We start from the raw sequence: 26617 nt of genomic DNA, 5'->3' as shown, positions 1-26617 counted from the left end.
ATAAAAAAGTGGTTTTACAGGTTCTCCACAATCATGGAAACACAGAACAGTTTGGGTTGGAAGGGACTTTAAAGCTCATCTCATTCCAACCCCTTGCCAGAGACAGGGACACCTTCCACCAGACCAGGTTGCTCCGAGCCCCTTCCAGCCTGGCCTTGAACACTTCCAGGGATGGGGCAACAATAACAATATTAGACAAAGGTAACACGAGCACACATCACAACTGGCGCCTTTTCAAGGCTTGACCATCAAATTTGTTACAGGAGGGAAAACAAGATACTGCCAGCAGTGCTCTTCACTCTGAAGCCTGGGAGTAATTATCGTTAGATTACCAAGACAAACAAGAGGGAGAGACAAGGACGAGATAAAACAGAATTTCCACTATTTAGGTGCTGATGGAGAGATTAAGCCCGACTGCACTTCAGCTGTGGGAGCCTAAACAAACCAGAGGCCAGGCCACATAAATCAAGCTAATTTTAAAAGGTTACATACCAGGGAGAGTTTGACAAAGAAGGGGAAACAACCCCGCGTCCTGCACTGCTAGAGACTTTAACATCCCTTTTATGAATAATAAACGTGCCAATTCAACACAGACCAGTAAGTCTGGGGCGACGGGACCCACCGTATCAGCACCTCCCAGGCCCTCAGTACCTCATTAATGCTAATTAGAGACGGCAGCGCTCAGCCCCGCCGGCACCCGCATCCCGGGACCGCGGGCACACAAAAGGCTTGGACGCGGATCCCACACCGCAGCATCCCGCACCCCGCCACAGGGGAAGGCGCGGGCTGCGGTGAACCGGCGGCTCCGGGAAGGGAGGTGGGGAGGGTAAAGAGACTCGGGAGCTCCGGCAGCGGGGAGAAAATAAAGGAAGAAAGAAGTTGGGGCCGGGAAGTTTTCCGCCGCTCCCCGCCCCGGCGCCCCTCTCACCGTAGACGCGGACCCAGCCCTGCTGCTGGCAGACCGACTCCCGCAGGACGCGGTCCAGCGCGCCGCCCGCCTCCAGCTCCTCCGCGCCGGGCTCTGGCTCCGCGAAAGCCTCCGCCGCCCATCCCGCCGGCTCGCCCGCCGCTCCCGGGGGCGCCTCCATGCTGGGAACTGGGGAGGGGGGGATGAGGAGGCGCCGCCGCCGCCCGCGCTGCGCCCCGGCCGCGCTTCGCCTTCAGCGCGGCTCCATCCCCGCGTCCCGCCCCTTCCCCGCCCGCCGCGTCAGCGAGGGCGGAGCCCCCGCGCCCGCCCGCCCCGCCCGCCCTGAGGGAGGGGTGGGAGGCGGCGGAGGTTCTGACCCTTCCTCCTCTCAGAGCCGCCGGCAGCCCTTTCCCTTTCCCCTTCCCCCGCCGTCCCCATCCCGGGGCCGCCTCGCTGCGCGGGGCTCCGTGTGGCCGCCCCTGAGGGGCTTCAAAATGGCCCCCGAGCGGCCCCTCCCCTCAGCCGCGCCAGGGCAGCGGTGGAAGGGGAGTTGTGGCTCGGGAGAAGCATCCCAAAGAAGTACTAATCGGGATAATCTCGCGGGGGGGGGGCACGGCCACGCGCGTCTCGCAGCGGCCCTTTCTCCCGATAGCGCCACGGGAACGTGAGGGAGATGGATTTACCGAGATGGGGTTTCCCGGGCGCAGAGCACGTCTGACCGAGACTGATAAATCTTTCATGCGCTTTACGCAGCCTGTTTCTTTCAGGTACACGAGAAGATGTGCTGCAGGGAAAGGAGGACAACTGGCTTGATAAAATCCATTTTATTTAGGGGATTTGCGGGCTGTTTTGTCCTGAATGCCTATTTACCCACCTCCCTAAGTACACCACCTTTTAGTTTTCCATTTCTGTTTTTTATTTTGGTGAATTTCCCAGTGCTTAAGGTACACATTCTCTAAAAATCTAGGATAAAATAGCTGTGAGGGAAGCACGCATCCAACGCTGTCTTTTAAATCATGGCATCGTGACTGGAATTTTCAGGGAAGATGGGCAAAGGGGTTCAGCTTGCTTTGGGTTCCATCCCTGTGATCTCTTGGACTGAATCCATGCCTGTCCGTGATCAGTATGAACTGCATAGGTTCACCCAAGTGCGTAGATTCAGTGATTATCCCCATTAGCACAGGCTGTGTCCAAGGGCTCATCTCTGCACACAACTTCTGCGTTGGTATAAAGGCACTAATTTTTTTCTTTATTGCAATAGCAGTTGAACGAGTATGGATCCCTGGCAGTTACGCTGCCATTCAGCTGCTTTAAAAGAGATCCAGCTCCCACACCTTCTCACCATGCTTTGTTTTGCACTACAGCAGAATAAGAGGGTTCAGACAGTGAGTTACTGCTGAAGAGCAGTAGCTTCCCTCAGAAAGGGCTGTAACTCCCTGAGCTCTGCAGCTTGGCAGGTCCCGATCAGCTGCCTGAGCCTGAATGTTTGTCTTAGGAATTCCCAAAAGTTCCTCTTGGGAGCTGAGGGCTTGCAAAGTGGCAGCGAACTATGCCCTCCTGATGCAACTGGGTTGGAGCACCAGTATAGTTGTGTCCACGATGGAAGGTGTATTAACTATTTCAGTGGAGGAAAAAAGTCCTGCCAGCACTATGATTAATTGATGAAACTTTGTTTCCTGTGGGTTTCTGTCTCATGCTTGGCTGAGAGCTCGACCTGAATCTTGCCCTATAATTGGGTCATTCTCTACCCAATTGGGAGAGAAACAACATGAATTCACATCACAGTTTTTCCATTCTATGTTGGGAACACGCATCCTGCTGCAATTTCCAAGCTGAATTGGAAAATGAATAAACCTCCTTCCAAATGTTTTGTTGTTTCATGATTGGCAAAACAGATGTAACCCAGCTTCCTACAAATTCACACCTGGTGTCTAGCAGAGGGCGGACACCCTCAGTGCAGAGGCTTGTAGGATCTCTCTGCTTTACCTTGCTGCCAATTTTCATTATTCCTGCAGAGATTTATTTAGCTCTTGGACCTTTATTCCTCTGTTTGTTTTCTTTGAAACAGACCAGCAAGTTCAGCACTTCCTGAGGTTGTAGGAGGTAAGAGGCAGGATCTGGGGAAAGACAGATGCTGTGAGCTTGATGGTGTCAGCCTCAATTCTTTGGGAAATAAGGATTTTAAAATTACTCCCACAAACAAGAAGAGTTAAACCAGGATGAAACCTGGTGAGGATTTATCCTTCTACCACTGTGACAGGGGTGATTCTGCACAGAAGCAGCACACCCAGTAACCTCTCCTTCCTCTTTCCCACCCTAAAATATGTTCTGCCTCGTGATTTCAAAGTTCTGGGAGCTGAGGGTGTGTGGGATACTCCTTCCAGAGCAGATATCTGCATAAAAAGCCATAATAATACTGTAAAGGAATAGGAAAAGCAATTTTTCCCTCCTACATTCTCTCTACCCCTGCTCATTCCCACTGCTGCTGATAGTATAACAACGTACATATTCTTCCAGCTTATCATTTAGGGGCCACGATCTGATAAACTCCTCAAGTTTATCCTACTCTCCCAGAGACTTCTCCATCCTTTACACAAGTCTGGGCTGTCTCCCTGCTGTGGGAAACTCGCCCAAGGCACACGGTGGGCAAGGGGGATGAAGCTGCTTTGAGAAGCAGGAGAGGAGCTGGTGTGTTGTGAGGGAAGGATGTGGCTGCTAAGCTACTGCCAAAAGTGGAGTTTTAAAAATCTGCAGCACAATCCTGGGACAATATTTATTCAGGAGCAGTGCAAGACACCAGCAACTGGTTCCCATCAAGTGAGGACCGGTTGTATCTGCAAGTATGATCAAGCCATCCTAGCAGCAAGGTCTGGAAGGACTGGCTAGTGTGGTTTCTGAAATTCACACGGCAGCGGGAGACAAAACCCATTCTCCTGCCCCATTTGTGAGGTTTGGGGCAACACAAACAATAATAAAGGGCAGGGATGACTAAAATAGGAAGGCTCGTTTTGCAGGCATGACAGGAGCAACAATAGACATATTTTATAAATAAAGATGTTCTGGAAATTAGAGACTCCCGAGTTTCAGGCTCACCAGCTCAGCTGTTCTGGCTGTGGGCCTTCTCCACCAGTAGTGCACAGGGGATTTGTGCAGGAATAAATGAGCAGTAATATAAGCACATACATGACATTCCCTTCGTGTAAACCAGACCCATTAGTTGATCTACTTGTGGATGTCACATTAACCCACAGGCTCTAGTTAAACTAGGACTGGAGGTTTGCTCAGAATAGGTCAAATCCAAGTGTTTGAAGAGAGCTGCATATGTATTTCCATTAAGCCTGAGACTGTACGTGTTGTAGAAGAAACTGAACTACACAAGAGTGACTTTAGGAAAAAAAACCTTTTGAGCTGACCTTCTTCCAGCAGAATGAATTCGTGTCTTCAGGAGTGATCAAGTCTCAGTTCAGTGATCTTATCTCAAAAAAAGGCAATAATAAAATGAGAAGAGACGTGGAGGAGGGCGGTAAGGACAGTGGAAGTAATGGGATAGATACCATATGAGGAAGAAAGGCTAGAAAAACAAGGAGCTCCAATTTGGAAGAACAAAACCTTGGGACAAACAAAGACAGAGAAGTCTGAAGAGGTCAAGAGAGGTCTGGTATGGAGCTGGAATTCTTTTCCATTTCCTTCACAACACAAGAGCGAAGGATCACGGAGAGAAATGTTCAGGAGCCAGGCCTAAAGCAGACAAAAGGAAGTACTTTTTCACACAACACATAATTACATTGTGGAACTTATTGCCACAGGATGTCGTGGAGGCCAAAAGTATAAATGAATAATAATAATAAAAAAAAAAAAAAGACAACAAAAGGGATTACACAAATTCATGCAACCTCCGGCTTAGGAAGTCCCTCAACTGCTGATTACCAGGAGCTGGGAGGATATGCCGGAGGAAGGATCACTTTATACTCTCCCTCTTCCGATATCCCTTCCTAAGCATCTGCAGCTGGCCACGGCCAGGCACTGGTTGTTGCCCAAGGTGGACGTTTATTCTGAGCCAGCCAGGCAATGCTTATATCCTCCTGGGAACTCCCTGTGGATGGGGCCTTAGGGACCAGAGGCATCTCCTGGACAGATATGGGACTTACTCCTAATTTTGTTACCTCCAGCCCGACGCGGTCACATCAAAGTCCGTCGTGGCCACTCTTTGCTGATTTAGGCTGGTGTAATTGAGGCCAGACTGAGCCCTGGAACCTTCAGAGAGACTCTTCCGCTTTCCCTGCCCCTGGGATTAAGCACTGAAATCTCTGTGCTAAAACCCTCTTTGAACGGGGATGGCAGATAATGCACAAACTGATTAAAAAAAAAAAAAACAGCACTGGGGAAAGTTAAATATTAAAGAGCCAAGGCCCAGTTTTAACTGCTGCTGCCATCCCTCCTTCATCTCATGCCAACTGCCTCCAGGATACATGTGCTGACACTGAATTTCTACCTCACAAAAGGCAGTCGCAGCATGGGCTTTAAACTCAGCCCGTTAATACCGGGATAGGAAGCAGCAAAATAGAACAAAGGCAGCGAGGGGCTCCTCCAGCTCTCACCCACTCTGACCGTCCCCAATCCATCCCTGCATCACAGGGCATGATATCCCCCGCCCCAGTGGGGCATTTTTCCCCTTTGACTTCCCAACATCAGTAGGTCTAAAACATTTTGCTGCCCGCTTCGCCCTGCTGTAACTAAACTATAATTTTCACTAGCAGAGAGCAGGGATTTGGGAGAAACATCTGGTCTCATTTCATCAGGATAACAGCCCTGTCTCTATTTATACACACACTGGGATCGTTGTAGCTCTCAGCTGTTCTTCCCTCGACAGCCCCTTTCAAGCTACCCTGTCCTACTCTGTCAAGTCGAGGCCAGGCTGCTGTCCCATGAAACAGGAACCAGGGCAATTCCACAGAAAAATGTGGACTTGTGAGAGCTTGTCCTCTCCACACTTGGTGCTTGCTGTCTGCCGGGCTGGTGACAATGTGCCTTGATGGATGGTTGCTCCTGTCCTTCCATCCTGGTGGAGAGAAAACAGGGAAAAGCCATCTGACTAGACAGTTTGTTGGAACGGGATGCTCTCTAACCCAAACCATTCTGTGACTGGGAAAATAATAGCAATTTTCTCAGTAATCCCAGAGATCTTGCAGGGATCAGACCTGCAATGAGCCAGCCTCATTGGCCTGAATACACCGATCTCAATAGCCTGAATTTTTCTCCAAAGTCACAGTGTGGATTTTAGAGGAATATTTTAGAGGAATATTCAGACCATTGAGAAGGTATTAACATTGTAAGGTATTAACAAATAAACTGTGACCCTGTAGAGACACGGGAGGGCCAGAGACTCCGCTTGGGAAAGCAACATGTCCTACTTTATTCACCACGGTGGGAAAAATCCACTCTGCTGCCTCCACTCCAGTGCTCACAAGACATCACATCTCATCCAGCATGTTTAAAAAAAACCCTTGAGTCAAATGGCCAAGTACCTGGAAAATTACCACACTGCACATTCAGCAGTGCAAGTCACTGTCTAAAAGGAACGCTCATCCCTCGAACGATGGTGGTGTGTGGGTCGGCATTAATCATCCCGAGGGAGTCTATCCCACTGCCCTGCTTTTCCCTCCAATGGGCTGTTGTCTCCTCCCATCCCGATCCACTTCTAGCCCTGCATGCCCCCAAAACACAGCTATTTCGCTGTCACTCACCCTCCTCTTTTGAGCAGGTCTGGACCATTTATTAATCATTTTCTGACACAGCTACTAGAGGAGGAACCACTCGAAGACACCGGTTTTTGTAACCCATCTAGACCAGGGTTTTCAGATGCTCCTGTTGATTATACTGAGGTTGCAAACTCCCTGGAGCAGGATTGAATTTCACCCTGCCTTTATAACCATCTGATGGGATTCTGCCCCTTCAATATACTCCCTCAGAACATTGTTTTCAGCTGTGACCTGAGGTTGGGCAGATCAATATTTGTTTACTCAGCTCTAATTTCCATATGAACTTGGTAATCCAAGTCCACCCGAACACAAGAGAAAGGGCCACTCCCGCCTAGTGCATGAATCAGACAGAAACATGGACCCTTCCTGCAACACCAGCCTTTCAGAGCAACTCTTGAGCAGGAAATATGACTCAGTCTTGGGAGAACATCATCCAAAAATAAACCCTGGTGATTCCGTGGACAGCTTGGGGTGAGGGGTGACCAACTGACCCCTTGTGAGCTCTTTACTTCTATGACTCTTCTAGCTGGGAAACATTTTTTTCCTCCTTGGAGCCAGCCCTTTTGCAGCACGTTGGATACCTTTGTAAAATACGTCCAAAGTGCACCAAAACAGCCAATTTCTGTCTAATTGCTAAGAAACATCCTCTCAACCTGAGAAAAACTACTCAGAGGAGACTAAGGGAGCAGCCTGAGATAACAGCACCTTATCCTGCCAATGGGATGCTCTTAGGGTGAAATCTGTCTTCATCCCAAGTCCTTCATGAAAAACAAGTGTGAAGGCATGCACAGCACTGACTTTTTTTTTCCCCCTCTCATGGGATTTGAGGAAGAGGGAAATGAAGAGGCTGGTGCTGGAATACAAAGTTCTGATTCTGGATCTCTTCTTTGGCCAAAAAGCTCAAGGAATGGCTGGATGTGGCCGTGCCAGGGTACCTGAAATCTGATCAAAGGCACTCACAAGTCAGCACAGGGCCTTTGTTAAAGAAGGTGGAGGTTCCTCTCCGTCTGCTGGAGCTGCTCAAATCCTCTGCTCTGACAACACATCCCCTTGCCTTGCAGGTCAGGAATATCCAGACATAAATCCTTCAGCAGTCAAAAGCAGTCAGCTGGCTTTAAAGCCAAAATGGCTTTTTCTTTTTTTTTAATTTCTCTTTTTAATAGTGGCTGTCTGTCTGCTGCTGCCCTGACTTTAAAACAAAATAACCAGCCTCCAGCAACCTTCAGAACAGATCTGTAAAACTCTCCAGCTGACTCTAACAAGCAAAGGCAAGACTGTGACAAACCTGCCAGCTTTCTCTTAGTGGGTTGGATCATCTTCAGGGAGCCCAGGACTGGCATTTAAAAATGTAGCCTTTGAACCAGCTCTTTTTTTGTGATGAAGCTGGTCCCCAGGACACTGGGGAGGTGACGACAGCAGATGCCATGATGAGTCAGTGCAGGGAAGGTCGTGGGATGGACGTGGGGGTCAGTGACAGGGTGCAGTTACTGGACTGTGCTCAGCCAAAGAGGTCTGGGTTTTAACTTTGAGCAAGAAATGAGGCCAACAAGGAAGGAATGATTTCTTTGTCCCTATTTTTCTTGTCAGTCTCCCAGTTAGATGGCTTGAACTTGGTGCAAAGAATAATCACTAGATTTATCTCCATCTCCAGAAACATGGGATTCTTTCTCTGGGCTGCCTGTATTATGAATTTAATCAACTTCTCTCTGCTATATTTTTGTCTCCCTTGCCCAAACAGATGGGTTCCCTTCCTTCCCTATTGTGAACAGAGACAAATGCAAATAACAAGGCACTTGTGCTCTGTTGTGTGGTTACCTAGAGAGGCTGTTGTTTGCAAACAAAGGCTGTACCAGGACACAAATAACCTCGTTTGGTGTAGTCTGGACATGGCTCTTCATTAAAAACACTGCTGTGGGGTTCCCCATGCTGCCCTTCCGTATTTACCATTGCAACCGAGGGGGCAGGCAGTGGAATCATCCACCAAACACGAGTGATCAAGAGCTCTGTGAGATGCTGACATTTCACAAGAAAGGAGGAGCAAACTCCTCCTCTCCCCTCCCAGTCCTCCAACCTATTGTTCCTTTAGATGTTCGAACAAATAAAGGAAGAACACTGCTCTGGAGCTCACAACAGCTCACATACACATGAAGAGAACCTCCAGCCTTCTCCCCTGTCCTGTGAGCAGACCCTGGCAGTCAATGCACATTCCCTTGCACCACAAACAGGAGCTGCTTGTGGTTTTACAGGGGCTGGATGCCAGTTTGGGGAATTTCCTCCTGGACCACACACAAGCAGTTGATTGTAGCTGTCAGCTCTCAAAGCGAAGTCCAGCCCTATCTCCCACCAGGAGGGCACCTGCAAAAATCCTGGGGTGGAGATGCACCCCTGCCTCTCACCTGGGAGCCTCGTGGGAGCAGAGCCTGCCCCACAGGGTTGATGGCCATGGTGCATCTTCACCCAGGAGCAGGTCGCAGTGACAGGAATGAGATACTCAGTCCCTGTTGAAAACACAGAGGTCATTAAAGCTACATGCCAATGCTTGTACTAGTTCAACTTGAATTAAAATAAACCGTAGGAATGCCAGAATTGGATCATACAAAAGAAAACTCAGTCTCAGAGCAGGAACTGCCTTACAGTGAAAAATAGCTGTGTGGTGCTGGTCACAGCAGCACTTTAGCCCAAAGAGTGCAACCAGGATTTAGGGTTGCAGGGAAGAGATCCAGGACATTGGAGGGGTATAGAGGCAGACTGAAAACCATAAAAACACCTTGGGCACTTGAGAAGAAACACCTGAACAGCAATACCTCCACTGAACACAAGGTTATAAACACATGACAATAACAGCCACAATCAGAGCAGTGATGTAGCTTTGCATTTCTGAGGACTGCATTTCTTTGCATTTCTTCTCTCCTGAGAAGGTCTGGGATTCCTTGGTTACCAGGTGAGCCTCAGGTCTCACTCTCCAGGCCTTTGTTTTGCCTGCCAGGGTCTCCACAAGGATTTGATCCTCTCTTTTTCCCGGGTGAGGGAGTACAAACCTACCTGGGTATTTACTTTAATAAAGAGATGGGCAGCAACATCCCTCCAGGGGGTACCTGCTGCTCCTACTGTGCCTACATAGCATTTGGGGCATCAGATATTCTACCTCAGTCAATTAGAAGTGTCCCAGGATAAACATACTGTCATTTCCTTTCAGCTTTTCCAGGAATAAAACAAGCATTTGGAGCGCAGGTGACAGCAGTGCTGTCTGTACAGGAGAGAGTCCTGAAGGTGCTGAGCAGACCAGAGCAACACTCGGGGGGAAGACAAGCAGCATAGGATGGAACCCTTTCTACAGTCCCTATTCTGCCCTTAATTACAAGCTTAAGTGATGGCTAATAAAGATGATCCAAAACAAATAAATTGAGCTGCTGCTCTAATTAAGCAGCTTTTGCTGCATGCAGTGAGCCAGATCCATCTGTGTCATAGTTCAGCAGAAGCCAGGAGGGTTCCACGAGGGATTCATCTCAATTACATCTGAATGGCTTCAAGGAGGAGCTGACCATCCTGTTTCCTACACTGCTGGCCAAGAAACACCAGTTCATCCCCCAGACAGTCATCCTAGGCAGGGGCACAGTGATTCACAGTCATTCAGGTTGGTTACATCTGCCTTTATGGCAAGCAGATTAAGGTGAGTCCTTCCTTGCCTATGGGAGGGAAGCTGGAAGCTGTTGGGAAGCAGCATTTTTTTTCTCTGGCCAGAAAATGTCACAGCAATGACACTTCATGGCTGTGCCCCTGTTTTTTAAGCAGCCCTGTACAGCAGAGACAAGAAGCAATTACCATTGGCCTTATGCTTATGTGATGGATGAAATGAGCTGACAGACCCCCCGTGGCAAAGTGCAGCAAAAGGCTTTTCAAGTTGTCCACTTCAGCGCACAGGTAAGGGCTGATGCCTGGCAAGGGCAGAGGGGAAGGACAGTGGGGAAGGACAGTGTATAATGTGGAGAGAGCCCATGCTGTGACTGCCCTGCAGTTCCACAGCTTTAATCCCAGCAGCCTTAACTCCCAAACCACAGCTAGTGCTCCCACAAACCTCCTCTCTCCAGGTGTGCAGTGCCTGATCACCTCTGCAGGTCCGGACCAAAACGTTTAGGGCTCCCTGTGCACGAGTGCAGACTGACAAACACTGAGCACTCAGGAGATATGTAGGATATTTTCCATGGGAGTGCAGTCTCAGCACTGCATCTTCTATGACCACAGCTGATATTTTAATATCCACTTGCCCCAGAGAAGAGCCAGTTCATGATCCTTTTGCAGGATTCTGATCCAAGCTGTGCACGTCTAGTAACAATACAGTATATCTAAAACCAGTACCAGCACTTAGCTTGAGCCTGCTCCCTCCTCCCTCACATCACCACAATGCACCAGGGCTCATGACCACAGTAGGAAAGGCACTCTCCCTAAGCTACTAAAATACCACTAATTGGAGCCAATCCTAGAAGGAAAAAGGGGATACATGGAAAAATCTCACATCCACTCAGTTGCAGTGCATCCCACGTTGTGGCACATCAGCTGGAGCTCTGATCAGGGCACAGATCCTGTCTGGCAGTCCCGTAGCTGTTGCTTTGGTCTTTGTAGCTCTGGCACGATTTTATTAGAGGAAATCACCTCTCTTCCCCATCCTGAGTGCCAAACAAAAGGATGATGACGTGCAAACACGTGCTTCACTTGAAGATAAAGACACACAGGTGGTGTGATCACCACTGCCAAGCAGGAGCTGCCTCCAACACAGTCAGCCAGCAAAGTTTACTCCCTGTCAAGGAACAGGCATGGCAGGACATGGGATGGACAGCCACGCTGTACACGTGGCACAGCCCAGCCCTGTGCCTCTGTGGGGTAACTGCTGTGTGGAGCAGTAACTGCTGGATGTACCATGGTCTCCCTCTTAGGGTCACAGCTGTACCAGACAGCCAACACAGGCTTCTCCAAACTCAAATTTGTTGTCTCATACTCCCTCCCCTGCATGCATTCCCATCTGCCTTCTGGACAGAGAGTTATTATAAGATGCTTCAGCCCAAGTAGCACATTATTTTCCCTGAAAATAGTTTTCTCCCAAAATCATGCGCAAAAGGCAGCACAGCTTTGGAGTGCGAGATCCCCTGAGGGGAAGGGACGAACTTGTGGTTAAACCATGGGACAGAGAGTCAGCAGATCAGGGATTCTCATCCCCATCTCTCTGTGGCTCTGTGAGCTCTGACTCAACCCCATGGCCCCTGCATATTTGGTTTCTCCATCGGGAAAACCGGTGTGATGACACACTGCGATGGTAGCACGCAGCCCTTTGCTGCTGCTGGGAACCACCACGTGCTCCTGCAGAGGAACACTCTCTCACTGCAAAAAAAAAAAAAAAAAAAAAAGGAAAAAAAAAAAGAAATCTAGCCTTTGGAATGCAAAATGCTCCTCTGCAAAGTTTTCTGCCAGTGTGGTTCACCGGAGCTGCAAAGATCTACTTAGACGCTCTAAATATTTACCCAGCATTTTTGTATTTACCCAGTATTGAAAGCCTCAGTCGGTGTTCAGTGCCCAGCTCCCTGGGGATGCATGTGGGCAGCCGTGTCCTGGGATGCTGTGCTGGGGGCAGCACTGCCAAGAGCTGCAACAACCCTGCTCTGCCTCTCAAGTCCCCCTGAGGTGGGACAAGGCACCTTTTCCTTTTCCCCCATCCATTCCTCTCTCCCCTTCAGCACTCAGTCTCCCCCAGGGGTGCCTGCAGCTCAATCCCACAGCAGGACTTCCTTTGCTTCCCCCCCAAGCCCAGCACTGAAGATCTTTGCTCCTACACCACCATGCTGGAGCACCCCGAAGATACTCCTCAGCTTTATTTGGAAGAGCTTTATGAAACACTGCCCTGGCAAGAGGACGGAGGGTTCAGCCTTACCTCCTGCAGGGTCTTGTGTTTCAGGGTGGGCATCCTGGACAAGCCTCCTGGAGAGGAGATGCTCAGGGCTACCAAGCTGGCAATGCCTCTGGTTATGCAGGATGTCCCATCCCCTCCTCTGCAGCCCCACCAAGTACAGTGATCACTGCAAAGAATTGTGGCATTTGATGGATCCCCGAGAACAATCTAATGCCCTTACACTGGGGAAGTAAATCAATCATGTTTCTCAAGGGATCCTGTACCTGCCCTGCCTGGTCTTATCTCCAGGATTTGCTGTTCCTCTGTTTCCCTCTTTCAGCTCAAATCATCTCCCTCTCCAGCACCCTCTTTTCTTTGGATCTCTCCCGCTGTTCTTGTCCCTCTGCAAACATTGCTGCCAGGGCAGTGGCCACCAGCTCCACACACCAGAGAAAGCCCTACTGAGGGAATTTGACAGTGCCTGCAGTCCCCTCTGTGAAGCCTCTGCCCCGTCCATTTGCCCTGAAACTCTCCCCAACACGAGGGGCTACCTCTTTTTGTAGCATTTGAGCAACACCTTGCAACAGCATAAGCCCTGCTTTCAAATGATGCATTAGCCCCCTAAATGATGCATTAGCAAGAAAAAGTTACCTCTCCTCACCTCTCCAGGATCTTTACAGAGAAGAGGGTCCTTGCCTCCTTTTTACAAGTGTGGACACTGAACTTACACAAGTGACATGTCCAAAACATCCAGGTGGAGAAGCAGCAGCAGAGCTGGAGGATGTTGTAAATCCCATCCTAGCGAAGCGGCCTAAGAACAGGACATGCAAACAAAGGTTACGTGCAGGTTGCAAAAGGTGTAGAAGACATAAGGAAGGAGGAAGATTAAAACCATGATGCAAGGTAGCATGATGTTCAGACCTCACTCCCATCCCACATGTCACTTCCAGTATCTGCCAGCACATCCCAGCACGCACCCCCACCACTGTGGCGTGTTCAGGACCTATCTCCCATGCCCTTGAAAGAGCAGAGCTCTGAAAGTGTGTTTTTTATTTTTCCAAATTATTTGCACTGGGGAAAGGGGATGTCCAACTTAAAATCCACAGGGCCTCACATACCTCACTCAGGAGCTCAAATCCACACAAATCTCCTATAATTATCAAAGACTAAAAGAACAAATATCCCAAACTGAAGCATAGCACAAAACTGTCCCAGCACCACAATGCTCCTCAATGTATGCTGCTCCTTTTCTACCAACTCCCACGGGACAACATCCCATGTGTCAGGAAAACCATGCTTAAAATCTGCCGGGCCTCATGTACCTGCACCCAGGAGCTACAATCCTCAAATGTCTCCGGTAATGACCAACATAGACTGGAAGAACAAACATCTTTCACTGCACGGGTGATGCTTATGTGCTCCTCCTCGCACCAAATCCTTCACGCTGAGCCACCTCCTTTGATTTTCCAGTCTGGGAGCGGCGTCTCCTGTGCCTTGATCACAATTCCGAAGTCCAAAGGTGTGAAAACGACTCCTTTCCTCTGCAAAAACGCTCCGGTATTCCCGACGAAAGGAAGCCCCGTCCCGGTGAGGCAAAGCGGTTGCTGGGCTGTTGCTGCCATCTCCTGCCCACCAGGTGCTTTGCCGCTTGCAACTTCCCCAGCCTTCGGCCCTCGTGCAAGGTGAAGGAGGTAAGAAAATGCAGGAATGCAAGAGTTTGGGAATGGGCTCGAGGTCCCTCATCGGGCACTGTGGGTGGAGAGTGAGGTTCGTGCCACGGAGGTTGCCCCCACCAAGCCTCGGCATCGCGGTGGTGGATGTGGGTGAGGGTTGCCGAGCTCTGCTGATGGAGGAGTCACATTCAAAAGATGAAGGAGATAAATACATGCAGTTAATGCGATTGCTAAGTGGACTGTTACTAGAAATAGCATGAGCTGTTCACAGTTCTTCCGGAAAACACAGGGAAATGAAATGTTTAATTCAGAGAGAACAGCAGGGCTATGTGATTTCTCTCCTGACACCCATCCAATGCGGGTTTTCTGGCAGGGACACAGAGTAAGTGGTGTGACTGGCACTAAAGCTGTGGCAGCAGAGTGTGTCCTTGATCAGAAGGTGAGGATACAGAGTCTTTGTTTTCCAAAATTGCAAAGACTTTTGTCCCTTTGTTCAAGGTTTTTGTTCTGCCTGAACCACTGCCTTGCAAACTCAGATTACTTTTTTCTCTTGCCCTGGCACCACTGCCAGAGTGGGATGCTTGGGGAGAAAGGGGACTTTCAAACAGTGGGCTGTTACAAGATGTAAAAACTATTAAACCAAACTTCCACATACCAGCTCAACAGAGTTTACTTGTGTCCCAGGTCTTCAAGCAGATGCTGTGGCAGATCCCTGAAGGTGTTTTACAAGGACATCAAACACCTGTGGCACAATCTTGCTGGTTCTTGACCACGGGACACGGATTCAACCAGGGTAAGTGGCAGCAGCAGCTGCTCAAAGGGCAGCACGTGGAGTGTAATCCCAAACCTGTGTGTTCAGCTGTCAAAAAAACCTGGCATCTTGTCTCTTCTGCACACATCTGTATAAGCTGGGGGGATCATTTCAGGTTTGCACCTTGATTTTCCCTCCCTCTAAGCAGGGGAAAGCATGCAGGTACCATGGAGGTGAGGACTGCACAGCATCCAGGTGGGATATAACCAGGGAGAGATTCAGTGAACAGCCCTGACCTGCTGAATTTCATCAGTAGGAAGTTGTAAGGGGCTGCAGGAAAGGCAACTCTTATAAGCTAAACCCACACAGATGCAGTATGAGCTTCAACACTCTTCAACACAAAGTTTCTACAAAGAATTTTGACATTCCTGGTGAACCTGTTCAGAGCTGAGAGCCCACGGGCCACACGCAGTGAGGAGTGAATTCCCTGTTCCCCTCCCTGGGAAGCATCCTGGGCAGGCACCAACACAAAGCTGTCTCACCAAAGAGGAGCTGAGCTCAGTGTCCATGTGTGCCTCCCCTGATGGGCTCCAGGACAGCAACTCTGGCTGTGAGGGGCAGGGTCTGTGCCACTCTGCCTTGTCCAGGGAGCTGTAGTGGGGGTGTCCAACTTGTGGAATTTTCCATAGCAGCTGCCAGCTGAATTGCCAAGTTCTCTGCTCCTCTGAAATACAGAAGTGGCCCCAGAGAAAGCCATAGAGATAAAGCTGTGTCCTGATATCCATGCAGAGACAGCAGCAGAGGACGGGACAGGCTACAGGAATCATGTCTACACCTTGATCCATACCACCCTCCTCCCCCTGCTCCACAGAGGAGGCTGCCTGAACAGTACAGGAGTGACATTTCCAATACAGCCTGGAGTTAATGTACTCCTGCTTGTAAAGTCAGCATCAAACACAAGTCCCTACTTAGCAGAAGGTTTCACTTCACTACATCAAAGCTCTGTGCTGGGGCAGAGGGGAGGGGATTGCCCTCCTTCCCACAGCACATCCCTGAGGGCAGGGGGATTCCTATGGCTTAGAAATATATTGTACCTTCCAGAAATGAATGGCATGTTTGTCTGCTGTGCCATCCATGTATTTTAAATATATACAGTGTTTGGCCACTGGCCTCAAGTTCCCACTTGCTATAAATAAAATGACAAACACACCTCCAGCCTGAGCAGCTCTGGGCTTCTCTGAGCAGAGCAGCTTCTGCATGGGGTGGTGGGTATACCTTTGATCTCAGGTGACAGTGGCAGCTGGGAATGACACAAAATATGAGCTGGCTCCGAAGAGCAGCACAAGCCACAACATGAACTGCAGCTGGAGCAGAGAGAGAGGAGGTGAAGATGCTCACAAGCAGCAAAGCAGTTGACATGGCATCAAGGCCATTGTTGGGGACACAGAGTCACAGAAAGCTTTGGGTTGGAAAATACCTTAAAGTCCATCTCATTCCATCCCCTGCCATGGGCAGGGACACCTTCCACTAGCCCAGGTTGCTCCAAGCCCCATCCAACCTGGCCTCAAACACTTCCAGGGATGGGGCAGCCACAGCTTCTCTGGGCAACCTGTGCCAGGGCCTCACCACCCTCACAGGGAAGGATTTCTTCCCAATATCCCATCTAAACATCTTCAAGGCAGCTCTGGAAAGTCACACTGAAATAAAAGCCCTCCTCAGCATGCAGATCATGCCTCAAGACAAGGTGCAAGACCTCTAGTAGATCTGTCTTCTTTCCTCCCTCTCCTTGCAGGTTGGTGTGGGAATGGATTTTTCAAGAAAAAAAATTCCCTCTATTCCCCATAATCTGCTGCTTCCCAAGAATCTGTCTGCCTTTCAAGTCCCTACCAGGAATATGATTTCTCTATTTTTTCCTCTGTCTCCTCCATTTCCCAGTATTGCCAGGAAGAAAATATCCATGCCCATGTTGAAGCACTCTCCAAACTAGAAGGGGTAAGCATGGAGCAGATTCCTCAGAATATTTCAGCAAAGCTCCTTTATTTTGTAGAAGCAGGGTTTTGTGTGCAATTAGGCCCCTGGCACAGAAGTCTCCAGAGTCCTGCTTCTCTAAGAAACAAAAATATTGAATCAAGAAATCCTATTTTCCCCTCACCCTTTTTAATCTCCTTTCATTGGGTTGGAGCCAGGGAGTCATTAACTCCTCGTTGGGTACTGCAAGGCCAGGATTGTGAAGTGCTTAATGGCAATGTCACAAACCCCCACTCCTTCCCTTACCAAAGGGCTTGTGTTCTTAAAGAATAATGTGCTGGGATAATACTTTAGAAGTGGATTAGTGGATCCTGATGTGCCTTCATTTGCATTTTCCCCCTCTGGGCACCTCTGAAGGTGTTAAAATAATTTTTTTACTTATTTGATGGTATTTTAATCCTTAAGTAACAGCTTAGCTCCACAGAAATATTTATATAGCCACCACCCAGCACACTCAGGGATGTAGAATACAGGAATACCCAGGAGCTGGTCTGGTCCTGAGTTATTTCAACAGCAGTAGTGGAAAGCCCAGACTCGGATGCCGAATTCTTCCCTTGCATCAGTCTGCCCTTCCTGCTCACTTACCTTCTGTGAGGTTGCCACAAAAAGCCATCCAGAGGTGACTCTGCAGCTCAACCACTGTCCACAGCCACACAGGTCTCACCTATCCTTCCTGCACCAGTCCCCACTGGCCTTTTCTTCCTATTCCTAAAATTTCTAAAAACAAACTCCAAAACCAGCACAAAACACACTTCCAAACTCCAGGAAGTTACAGCTCTGGCAGGTATCCGAGCAGCTTGACAGAAAGGTCTGATCTGACATGAGGTCCAAAACGAGAAAGGTGACAGAATAAAGGTTTGCTGTGCGTGTTTTGAACAGGGAACGAATTCCCCAGCCCATCCTGCCTCCAGCAGTGATCAGCAAGGAAAGGACACTGCTCTCCTGTCTTCCCTCCCCCTAGCCCACCACATTCCCAGGCATTTCTGCCTGGAAAGAAGGAGTGTGCTCCCGACCCTGCATCAACCCGGCTCGGTCCCAGGAGGGTCGATTGCAGACACTGTTTCCTTTATGAGACTCGCTGCAAACAAAAGGAACCCGAATCTCCGCTAACGAGCCGTCTGTGACTCTTTGAAGCTTAACGAGAGAAACCTGAGCTACAACGGACTGTGGAGTCACCACAGCCGAACAGTTTCATCTGACAGCGCTGCAATTTGTCTGTGCTGTGCCCTGCTGTTCCAGCATCACAAACTCCGGCTACACAAGCTGCTTCAGCGCTGCCTCCGGTTCACAGAGCTTCCTCTGCTGCAATGCCCCTCCTCAGCCTGCCTTGGGTGCAGCAGCGACTCCCAGTCCTGCTCGGCAGCGCCTTAGGCCCTGGAGGAAGTTATTTAACTCCCGTCCATCCTTTAAAAGCTTTGCAAATTCATCACATCACGCACAGCTTCGCGTTGCAGAAGAAAAGAAGTGGGTTTTAAGCTTATTTCGCTGGTAATAGCAGAAAATGGCCCATTGCAGCAAAAAAAAACCCGTGTCCAAATAAGCTGTAAGCCATAGCCATCCTGCAGATAATATCCAGCTCATTTTAGAGCCTTGGAAGCACTCTACAGGTATCCACTATTGAAGCATCACTGTACTTTAGATAAATGTGCTGCTTAAAGATAGCTGTCAGCACAGACTGCTGAATAATGCCTTCATTTTATACATCAAGCTGTCCCCGAGTTATTGGCAACACCTAAAGCTGGTAGTTTGACAGCAGAAAAATAGTCACTGTGATGGTGGAAGAACAGGACCCTGGCCCTGGGGCACTCACTGAGCTTCCAGCAGCATTTAAGGGCTTTTATATGTTATACCCAGGTTACTGCATTTATTAGTCTCCAATCACCATCCTTCTGTCAATTTGCTTTAGAGAAACTGTGTCTTTGGTGTGTTCAGGTCACACCACAGAAGGTTCCACACACTTATACATAGTCCATACAAAAAGCCTGAATAAGCTGATTTCAAGCCTCCTTAATGGCATATATTCTGATATTACTACAACTAGAACAGGTATTTATCAGTGAATGCTACTTACCTCTGCCATGCTTTTTCTTCATCTTCCTTTGCTCAAATAAAAGAATCTTGAAGCCTTGAGAGACTACTATGCATTATAGCATTACCTCTTCAGGGACAGAGAAACTTTTCTAAAGCTCCTGTTGTTTTTTCACACATATTATTTAAGGTGAAAAAACATTTATATTGTCTCACTACTCTGGATTATTTTTTAGGTTTTATACTATACGTAACTGCAACAATTATTTCATTTTAGCTTCCTTTTTAGCAACCAACCCTAGAGCACAGGCCCACCTTTTCCTGTTCCACCTCTTCATAAGCCCTTCCTGGGCCTCTGAGTGTCTTTATAAGCTTTGGTGGCCCTGACTGGCCTCAGCTGAGCATCCCCACCCACGGGCTGGGACTCTATATAAAGTTCCACCTGGCGGGAAGTTTTTCTTGTTTTGTAAGCTCAGTTGCAGAAACAGTAGTCTCTACCTCAGTATATCCAGCATGGCCTTAAACCCTGCTGTTCTGGATGTAGTCAAGCAAGTTTAGCCTGGATGCTTTCCCTGGACCTGATTCCAACCTGTGGACTGACTTGCCAGCTGGACTTAGGACCCACTTCATCCCTACAGAGATGCCTGATGCCTGGACCTGATGCTTTCCATCTCCTAGAGGAGGTAAATCCTTATTTTTATATTCTACTGTTAGTAATGTGTCATAATTTGTTGTTCTTGCTGAATATTTTCTACTGTTTTCCATTTTTCCTGGAGCAGGGCTCTTTAGTTATCCCAGTGTTCTCCCTGTGCAGCAGGAACTGTGGTGGAGCAATGACTCCCTGGTCCCTCTGCACACACACATCTGGATGGCAGGAGGCACCTTTGGGATGTGTTTCCCCCTTGAACTCCTGCAGTCGAGTCCTGGCACCCTACGTGGAAGCTCCTGGGCAGTGTGAGAATCTTGTGCATCCCACTCAGGCTTCCTCCAGCTCAGCTTGGGGGTGTCAAGCAGCAGGTGGAGTGCCATGATGGGTGTCTTTGTTGCTTGCTGAGCACTCCTCTTGAACAGATGCTTGTTGGCCTCACGCTGGGGCAGCTGAGCAATTTGGGAAAAGGAGTGTGTTGTTGGCCAGGGTGTATCACACCCCTGCTAGGTACAGTTAAGTGTGGTGGTGGGGAGAAGCTTGTGACTACCCACTACCTGAGAAAGGTGTTGCCTTTCTCAGGAGCTGTGAAGGATTTCTTTAGCTCCTCAAAATGTCTGGAGTTTTAGTACTTACAATCAGCAAAAATTGGAGTGGAATATCAACAGAGCACAGCTTTCAGAAACTCATTTTCTTTTGCCTTTCAAGCTGACAATAGGATTTTAAGAAAAACTTTGAATAATGGATACACTTTTGAATAATGGATGTTTCACAGCCAAAGTCCCTTGACTTTTCTCTCCGTGCCTGAATGAGAAGCCTTTTAATTGCACAACTTGTGGCGAGGAGGTACAAAATGCTTTGTGTCTTGTGCTGCTGATTAACTGATGCATATGCTCCCATTAAACATTCAGAGAGGGCTGAGTGTATCCCAGCCCGAAGCTGTGTTATACACGTTGGGTTTTTATCAGCTAAGGATCTGGCACGGGTTGTTTTCTGCTTTTCATTGTCTCTGTCATGGCTGCTCGTAATTCTCCTCTTTTTGTGTGTGTGTGTATCTTGGATCCTTCCTGCTTCTAGGGAGGCATTTTTCCACATGGAGAGCTTGTACTTTGTGCTCTGGGCTCGTGTGGTGTGGAATGAGGTGGCCTTGTGAAGGGAAGAAGACTCCTGAGCTTAGACCATGGAATAAACTTTATTTTTTTCTGAAGTAGCGGTGCCTTTTGGTGAGAAATGGTGAAAGAGCTGCTTAGTGCCTGTGCCAGGCTGGATGCTCTGCCATGGTGGGATGGAGCAATTTAAGCTCCCTAAAAATTGGCAGTGTGGGATGCAGGGAAGGGGAATTAGCAGGAACACCAGTTGTCTGGGTCTTCCTTGCTCTTACTCCATCACACTGCTGTCTGTCCCTGGAGCTGGCTCTTCTCCAACTTAATTCAGCTTTCATGAAAGTTTAACTCTGCTGCAGAAGGGAAAAGACAAGTCACTGTTGCCCCTGAAAAATGTAAAGGGTAGGTTTGGGGTCAAAGCTTTTTTTTTTGTCCTCAGTTTCCCCCGTTCTCGGTGCAGTGCCCACCGCTTTGAGTGAGCCCAGATGGGCTCAGCAGAGCAAAACCCTGCTGTGCTAGTACTTCTCTAACTTCTGTCTGCACAAAAAAAGCCCTCTTAAAACAAGAAGCTATGATCCCATCAGCTCCCCAGTTTTCTTTCCAACCACAAATCCAGCCCAGGGAACAAGCCTCAGTGAATAAACACTGCTGGAACCTGGCTCTGTCCTGCTCTCAGCCCTCTGTGTTCTGCCCGTGGGGCCCTGGAGCTCAGTTTATAGAGGGAAATGGTGTGACCTTGGGCTATTTTAACTTACAGAAAAACTATGGAGGCAGCTTGGGGTGGCACAGAGGGGCTCCCTGCTATCAGGCTTTTCTCTTTCACGTAGAGGTTCTTGGTGATCCTTGCCTCTGCACACCATGGGAGGCTGCCAGCCAGGAACCTGGCTTTAAACAGAGCTCATTCTCTCTCAATTTTGCAGCTTCTTGCCTTAGAGGACAAGTGCAATTTAGCTTTATTTCGCAAAATTTGACATGACTTGAGACTGATTTACTGGCCTTGAAGGATATGGTATATGTAACTATGGAGGGCATAAGTGGCTTTTCATGGTAGAGGACTCATAAACTGAGATGAAAAAAAATGAGGGAAACGTTACTGTCCAACTTTACAAGGTAGCAGTGGGAACAGGACACAGCCAGGCCATCTGTAACTGTCACGGGTCTTTATTGTCCCTGATTGTGTGTAATAAAGCTCCTGAATGGGCTCAAATGTGAAGGCAACCAGCGCTTGAGTGTCTGAAAAGACACAAGATGGCAATGTTTTCAAAAGGACACCCTTGGAATATCTCAGGGCTAAAGATTTCCAAGCAATCAGCTTTCCTTGCTCCAGCACTTGGAGACCTCGGGAGAGGGTCTGTGTCCGGCTTGTGGCTTTACTGTGGCCACCAATAAAGCTACCTGAGAGTGAGTGGGGTGGAAATCTCCGAGGGCATCAGCATGAGGAGCGCAGAGCTCAGTATCCCTTCCCTGCTCCTTCATGGCACAGACACCAGGACGTGCAGGAGTTGAACCCACTGGGGTTTGTTTTGACTTCTGCATCCCCCTTTTTGCCTTCTATCCCCTCTGTCCCTTCCGACAGCCACAGATCCAGAGAGACATTTCACATAGCAAGGAGATTTTGGACAAGGGAAAACAACCTCCTCTTGGGTTATTTTGTTTGGTTTTTTTTTGTTTGTTTGATGCCACAGGAAGAGCTGCAGAATTTGTCTCGCTTAAAAATTAATTTTCCCTGGCTAAGCAGGGGGTGGGGTGGGGTGGGTGGAAGAATTACCTCTGCTTGGTTTTCTGCATTCGCCCAACAAATATTTCCAGGTCCCTTGGTTTTATATGTTAATTTTCAGCTTAAAGGTTGTAAGGCATCACAATGTGGCAAGGCAACAGGGGTGGTGTGACAGTTCCCAGGCTGCTCCGTGCTCATTTTGTCTGCAAATGGTTGAATTTGCAATGTGTAATGATCTCTGTAAGGCAGTTAGAAGCGAGATAAACATCAATTTTATGGCTGGGAAAACATAAGGGGTGTTGCACAGGAAAACGAGAGGATCTGAATACTGAAAACTCTCCGACCTCCTCAAGGCTGTTGGGTTTAGCTCTGGAATCTCCAGGGGGCCTTTGTGCATTCCCAATCCCTTCCCATGGTGGGTCCAGCCAGGTGAGGTGCTGCAGAGCCTGCTGTGATGGGATGCAGGAGCAGCACAGCCTTTTCCTTTAGGGGTGGGGGATGCAAATAGCAAGAACTTGGTATTCACAGACAAGAGTTAAGAGGTTTGGCTGAAGTGGGAACGAAGCAAGGCGAAGGCTAGGAAGTTTTCTGGGATTTGCTTTGTAACAGGAGCTCATGCAGGAGGCTGGGGGTCACTATTCTGCTGCAGCCAGACTGGGGATGTGCCTTGATTTTCACAAATAACAGCTTTGTGCAGCTCTGTTTCCTCACCAGATTACAATGCAGGGTATAAAATGCTTTTTCTTATTATGCTGAATGCCTCCGGAATGCAATTAATATTCTTGCCTAAGTCTCCAAAAATTAATAGGCATGTCTGGAAGCTGGCGAAGGTGGCTGTGTGTGTGTGTGCAGAAGGGAGGTGGGGAGGGACAGCTTAGTCCATCCCAGCTGGAAACTACCTCACATGGGGAAGAGGGGTGCAAAACCATCGGTGGGAACAGCCCACAAACTGCAGGAGGATGTGGAGTGATGCTGTGATGGCTGGATCACATCCACGTGGGGGTGCTGATGCAGTGGCTTGCAGGTGGGAGCAGACCCCATCTCGGCTGCTTTAGGGGCCACCCCCCTCCCTCACAGTGAGATGTCCCTGGCCTGGGAAGCTCCAAATGCCACCCCCAGCTGGAGCTGGAGCTCCCACCGCTCCTTCCCTGTGAGCCTGGGAGGGGTGATCAAACTAATTAGTTAATTAGCTGTCATTGAGACTGATTGAGAATGAGGGCTCTCCCCATGCTGGTGCAGGTGCTCAGCCTGTCTGGGGAACCTGAGCCCTGGGTTTCTTGAGTGGGTTTGGTTTCCTTGGTCTGTGTGACATGTAATAGACTGTCAAACGTTGTGAATGCTGGCAGTGCATTCAGGGCTGATGTTTTTGCTCTATAGAATGTTCAAGATGAGTTTTCACAGTTTATGTCGCTCATTTACTGCTTGCATTTCTGCCCTGCATGATTCTCAAGACATCTCCACAAAAAAAAAAGTGTGGTGGGTTTTTTTTATATGTGTCTCACATTTCTAGAGGGCTGAATCTCAGAGATGAACAAAGCTTCCTATCAATGTTGCTTAAAAAAAAAATCTTGTCTCAGAACCAATTAGAAGCAACATAAATCACCTCAAAATAGCTTCAGATTCTGCAGCCATCTGGATTTCCAGTCTTAGGTTACAAAGGTTTTAGATGAGATTGGGTTTGGTGTGTGTGGGGGAACTGACCCGACAGTCTGGGTCTGTCTGTGATCAGGGCCCCAGTGAGCTGCACAGACACCTGGAGGGCACGAAGAAAAATGTTTTCCACCTAATCTTGTTACTGTGACAACACTCGTGAAACCCTTTAAAGCAGAAAAAACGCGATGTTTTGAAGTGATAGTGGTGTCCCTTCAGCTCTGTGACAAATGCTGTCTGTAGTGTGTGCTGCCTGTGTCACACTGCTCCTGTGAGCTCGGTGGCAGTCCTGGGGCTCAGGGCTTGGATTTCCAAGAAAGCTGTGAAACCTTTAAAATAGTGATTTCTCGGCCAGAAGCGATGTAGTTAAAGCGATGTAGATCATTTTCTTTCCCTCTTTCTAGCCCATCAGATCCTTTTATCTCTGTTTTTTCATCTGTCACTTTTCATTCCCCGGCTCCATCCTCTGACTCTCCTCTTCCAGCACACTTTCCTCCTTCTGCCTTTAAATGAGTGCTCCTCTGCTGTCCATTTTAAACTACTTTTGCTCAAAGCTTGGTGTTGCTGATAGCATTTCTTGACTCTTTCCCTAGCATGGACCAGAACAGTTTCCACCCATCTCAGTCACAACCATCACAAGTTGCAGTGGCTTTTATGCAAGTTAAGCTCCCAAATCTTCCTTGCAATTTAAATCCCCCAGGTTAGGCTGGCAACAGCAGCCTGAGGATCATAGAGTTGGAGTATTTGGGTTGGAAGGGATCTCTAAAGGTCATCTAGTCCAACGCCCCTTGCAATGAGCAGGGACATCTTCAACCAGACCAGGTTGCTCCAAGTCCTGCCAACCTAACCTTGGACACTTCCAGGGATGGGGCATCCCCAGCTTCTCTGGGCAAGCTGTGCCAGTGTTTTACCACCCTCATTGTAAAAAAAAACTTCTTCCTTACATCTAATTTAAATTGACCCTCCTTCTCAACATCCTTATGTGATGCTGATTGAACCCTGCAGGTTCCTGGTATAGATTTGTCTTCTTGCTAGAAAACGGGTTGGAAACATCCAGCAGTCACCTCTTGGCTAGAAACCTAAAATTATTGGCCAGAAACTGAGTGGAATTATGATATTTATATGTGTAAAATATCATATCTATTTATATACTTTAAAAGTGGGTTTCTCATGGTCTCTAGGAATACTTTCTAGCTTTGCCCCGAGACCTGATCTGCCCATAATAGACCTTTTACTTCATTCAAAACCTCCCAAAGTTTTGAAGGGCAGCTGTGAAATGGAGAGGAGAAGCTTACTTTCATTCTACTGCAGCAGCTCAGCAGCATGAAGGCAGCACTTCCCTGGTTTGTGTTTCTCCCAGTCGGATCTCGGTACGGCTGAGTGCTAAAGATATTTTTTTTTACTTGAGATCTTGAATTCTGCAGAGACCAAGCACTTATTTCTTAGGATCAACAGGGGAAATTTCTTAGCTCTCCCAGTAGGGTGGAAATTTCAAGGTCTGAAGCTATAATATATGTAGTCTTTCAACATCATTAAAAGAGGGGTTTTCTGACAGAGCCACCGTGATGCAAAGCAAACCCTCCTGCCTGTGAATCCCAAATCAATCAGTGCTGTGGTGTCACGGTGGAGGTAATTTGGAGGTGTTGGAAAAGGAGGGGGAAGTGGCACATCGCTAAATTGCTGGGTGGCAGATGAAGGATCTTATAAGTAGCTTTTACTGCAGTTTTCTGTGGTGCCATTTGCCTTAATTTAGTCCTTTTTTTCAGTTTTTAAGGTGCCTGGGTGAGTTTGGAAGAGGGCCTCCAGGCAGGAATCCCCAGTCACTTATAAAGCAAGGCCATTATAGTGCTATAATGACTTATTTGAGGCAGAGCTGGAGTGGATCCAGCTCCATCCTAGCCAAGTTCTGCCCTGGGCAGCATATGGAGGGATGGATGTTTTTTACTTTTCTTGTGGCTGAGTCTGAATTAAACTAACAACTAGTTAGCAACTAACAACCAGAAGGTTTTATTTATTATTTAGGAAGTGTGAGGATTTACAGGGGAGGGTCCTTCATAGAATTATAGAATGGTTTGGGGTGCAAGACACATTAAAGCTCATCTCATTCCATCCCCCTGCCATGGGCAGGGACACCTTCCACTATCCCAGGTTGCTCCAAGCCCCCTCCAACCTGGCCTGGGACACTTCCAGAGACAGGACAGCCACAGCTTCTCTGGGCAACCTGTGCCAGGGCCTCCCCACCCTCACAGGGAAGAATTTCCTCTTACCATCTTATCTAAATCTCTGCTCTTTCAGTTTAGAACCGTTCCCCTTTGCCCTATCACTATCTGCCTGGACTTACCTCGTGGCATTAAAACAACTCCACAGGAGAAATGTCTGGCTTGTTTTGAGCCTGGAGGGCTGTGTGCTCCTTATCTTGGGTGAGAGGAGTCCCAAGGGGTGGAGAAGGTGACCCTCAGGATGAAGCAGCAGCATTA

General features: G+C 48.4%; 1 protein-coding gene and 2 long non-coding RNA genes across 5 annotated transcripts in view; all 3 read right to left on the bottom strand.

Annotated features, from left to right (window-relative positions):
* RASAL2 (RAS protein activator like 2) overlaps positions 1 to 1169 on the bottom strand; it is a 164917-nt gene extending 163748 nt beyond the window's left edge. For 2 of the 3 annotated variants that reach the window (XM_064664159.1, XM_064664160.1), the window contains exon 1: positions 929 to 1169. In XM_064664159.1, coding sequence (XP_064520229.1) covers positions 929 to 1088 — 160 coding nt within the window. In that variant the 5' untranslated portion in view covers positions 1089 to 1169. The remainder of the gene's footprint in view (positions 1 to 928) is intronic. The other variant, XM_064664161.1, reaches the window with a different exon arrangement.
* Positions 1170 to 1469: 300 nt separating this feature from the next.
* Positions 1470 to 19768, bottom strand: LOC135418672 (uncharacterized). The gene is made up of 3 exons (XR_010432620.1): positions 13206 to 19768; positions 9063 to 9164; positions 1470 to 5966 (listed from the first exon to the last, which is right to left on the bottom strand). It is a non-coding gene; the product is annotated as an uncharacterized LOC135418672 (long non-coding RNA).
* A 1075-nt stretch (positions 19769 to 20843) lies between these two features.
* LOC135418669 (uncharacterized) lies at positions 20844 to 26613 on the bottom strand. The gene is made up of 3 exons (XR_010432616.1): positions 26482 to 26613; positions 22542 to 22728; positions 20844 to 21126 (listed from the first exon to the last, which is right to left on the bottom strand). It is a non-coding gene; the product is annotated as an uncharacterized LOC135418669 (long non-coding RNA).
* Positions 26614 to 26617: the final 4 nt, after the last annotated feature.

Source organism: Pseudopipra pipra, chromosome 9 (assembly GCF_036250125.1).
Source record: "Pseudopipra pipra isolate bDixPip1 chromosome 9, bDixPip1.hap1, whole genome shotgun sequence".
In the NCBI taxonomy this organism is placed as follows: Eukaryota; Metazoa; Chordata; class Aves; order Passeriformes; family Pipridae; genus Pseudopipra; species Pseudopipra pipra.
This window is presented reverse-complemented; position numbering and strand designations above follow the sequence as displayed.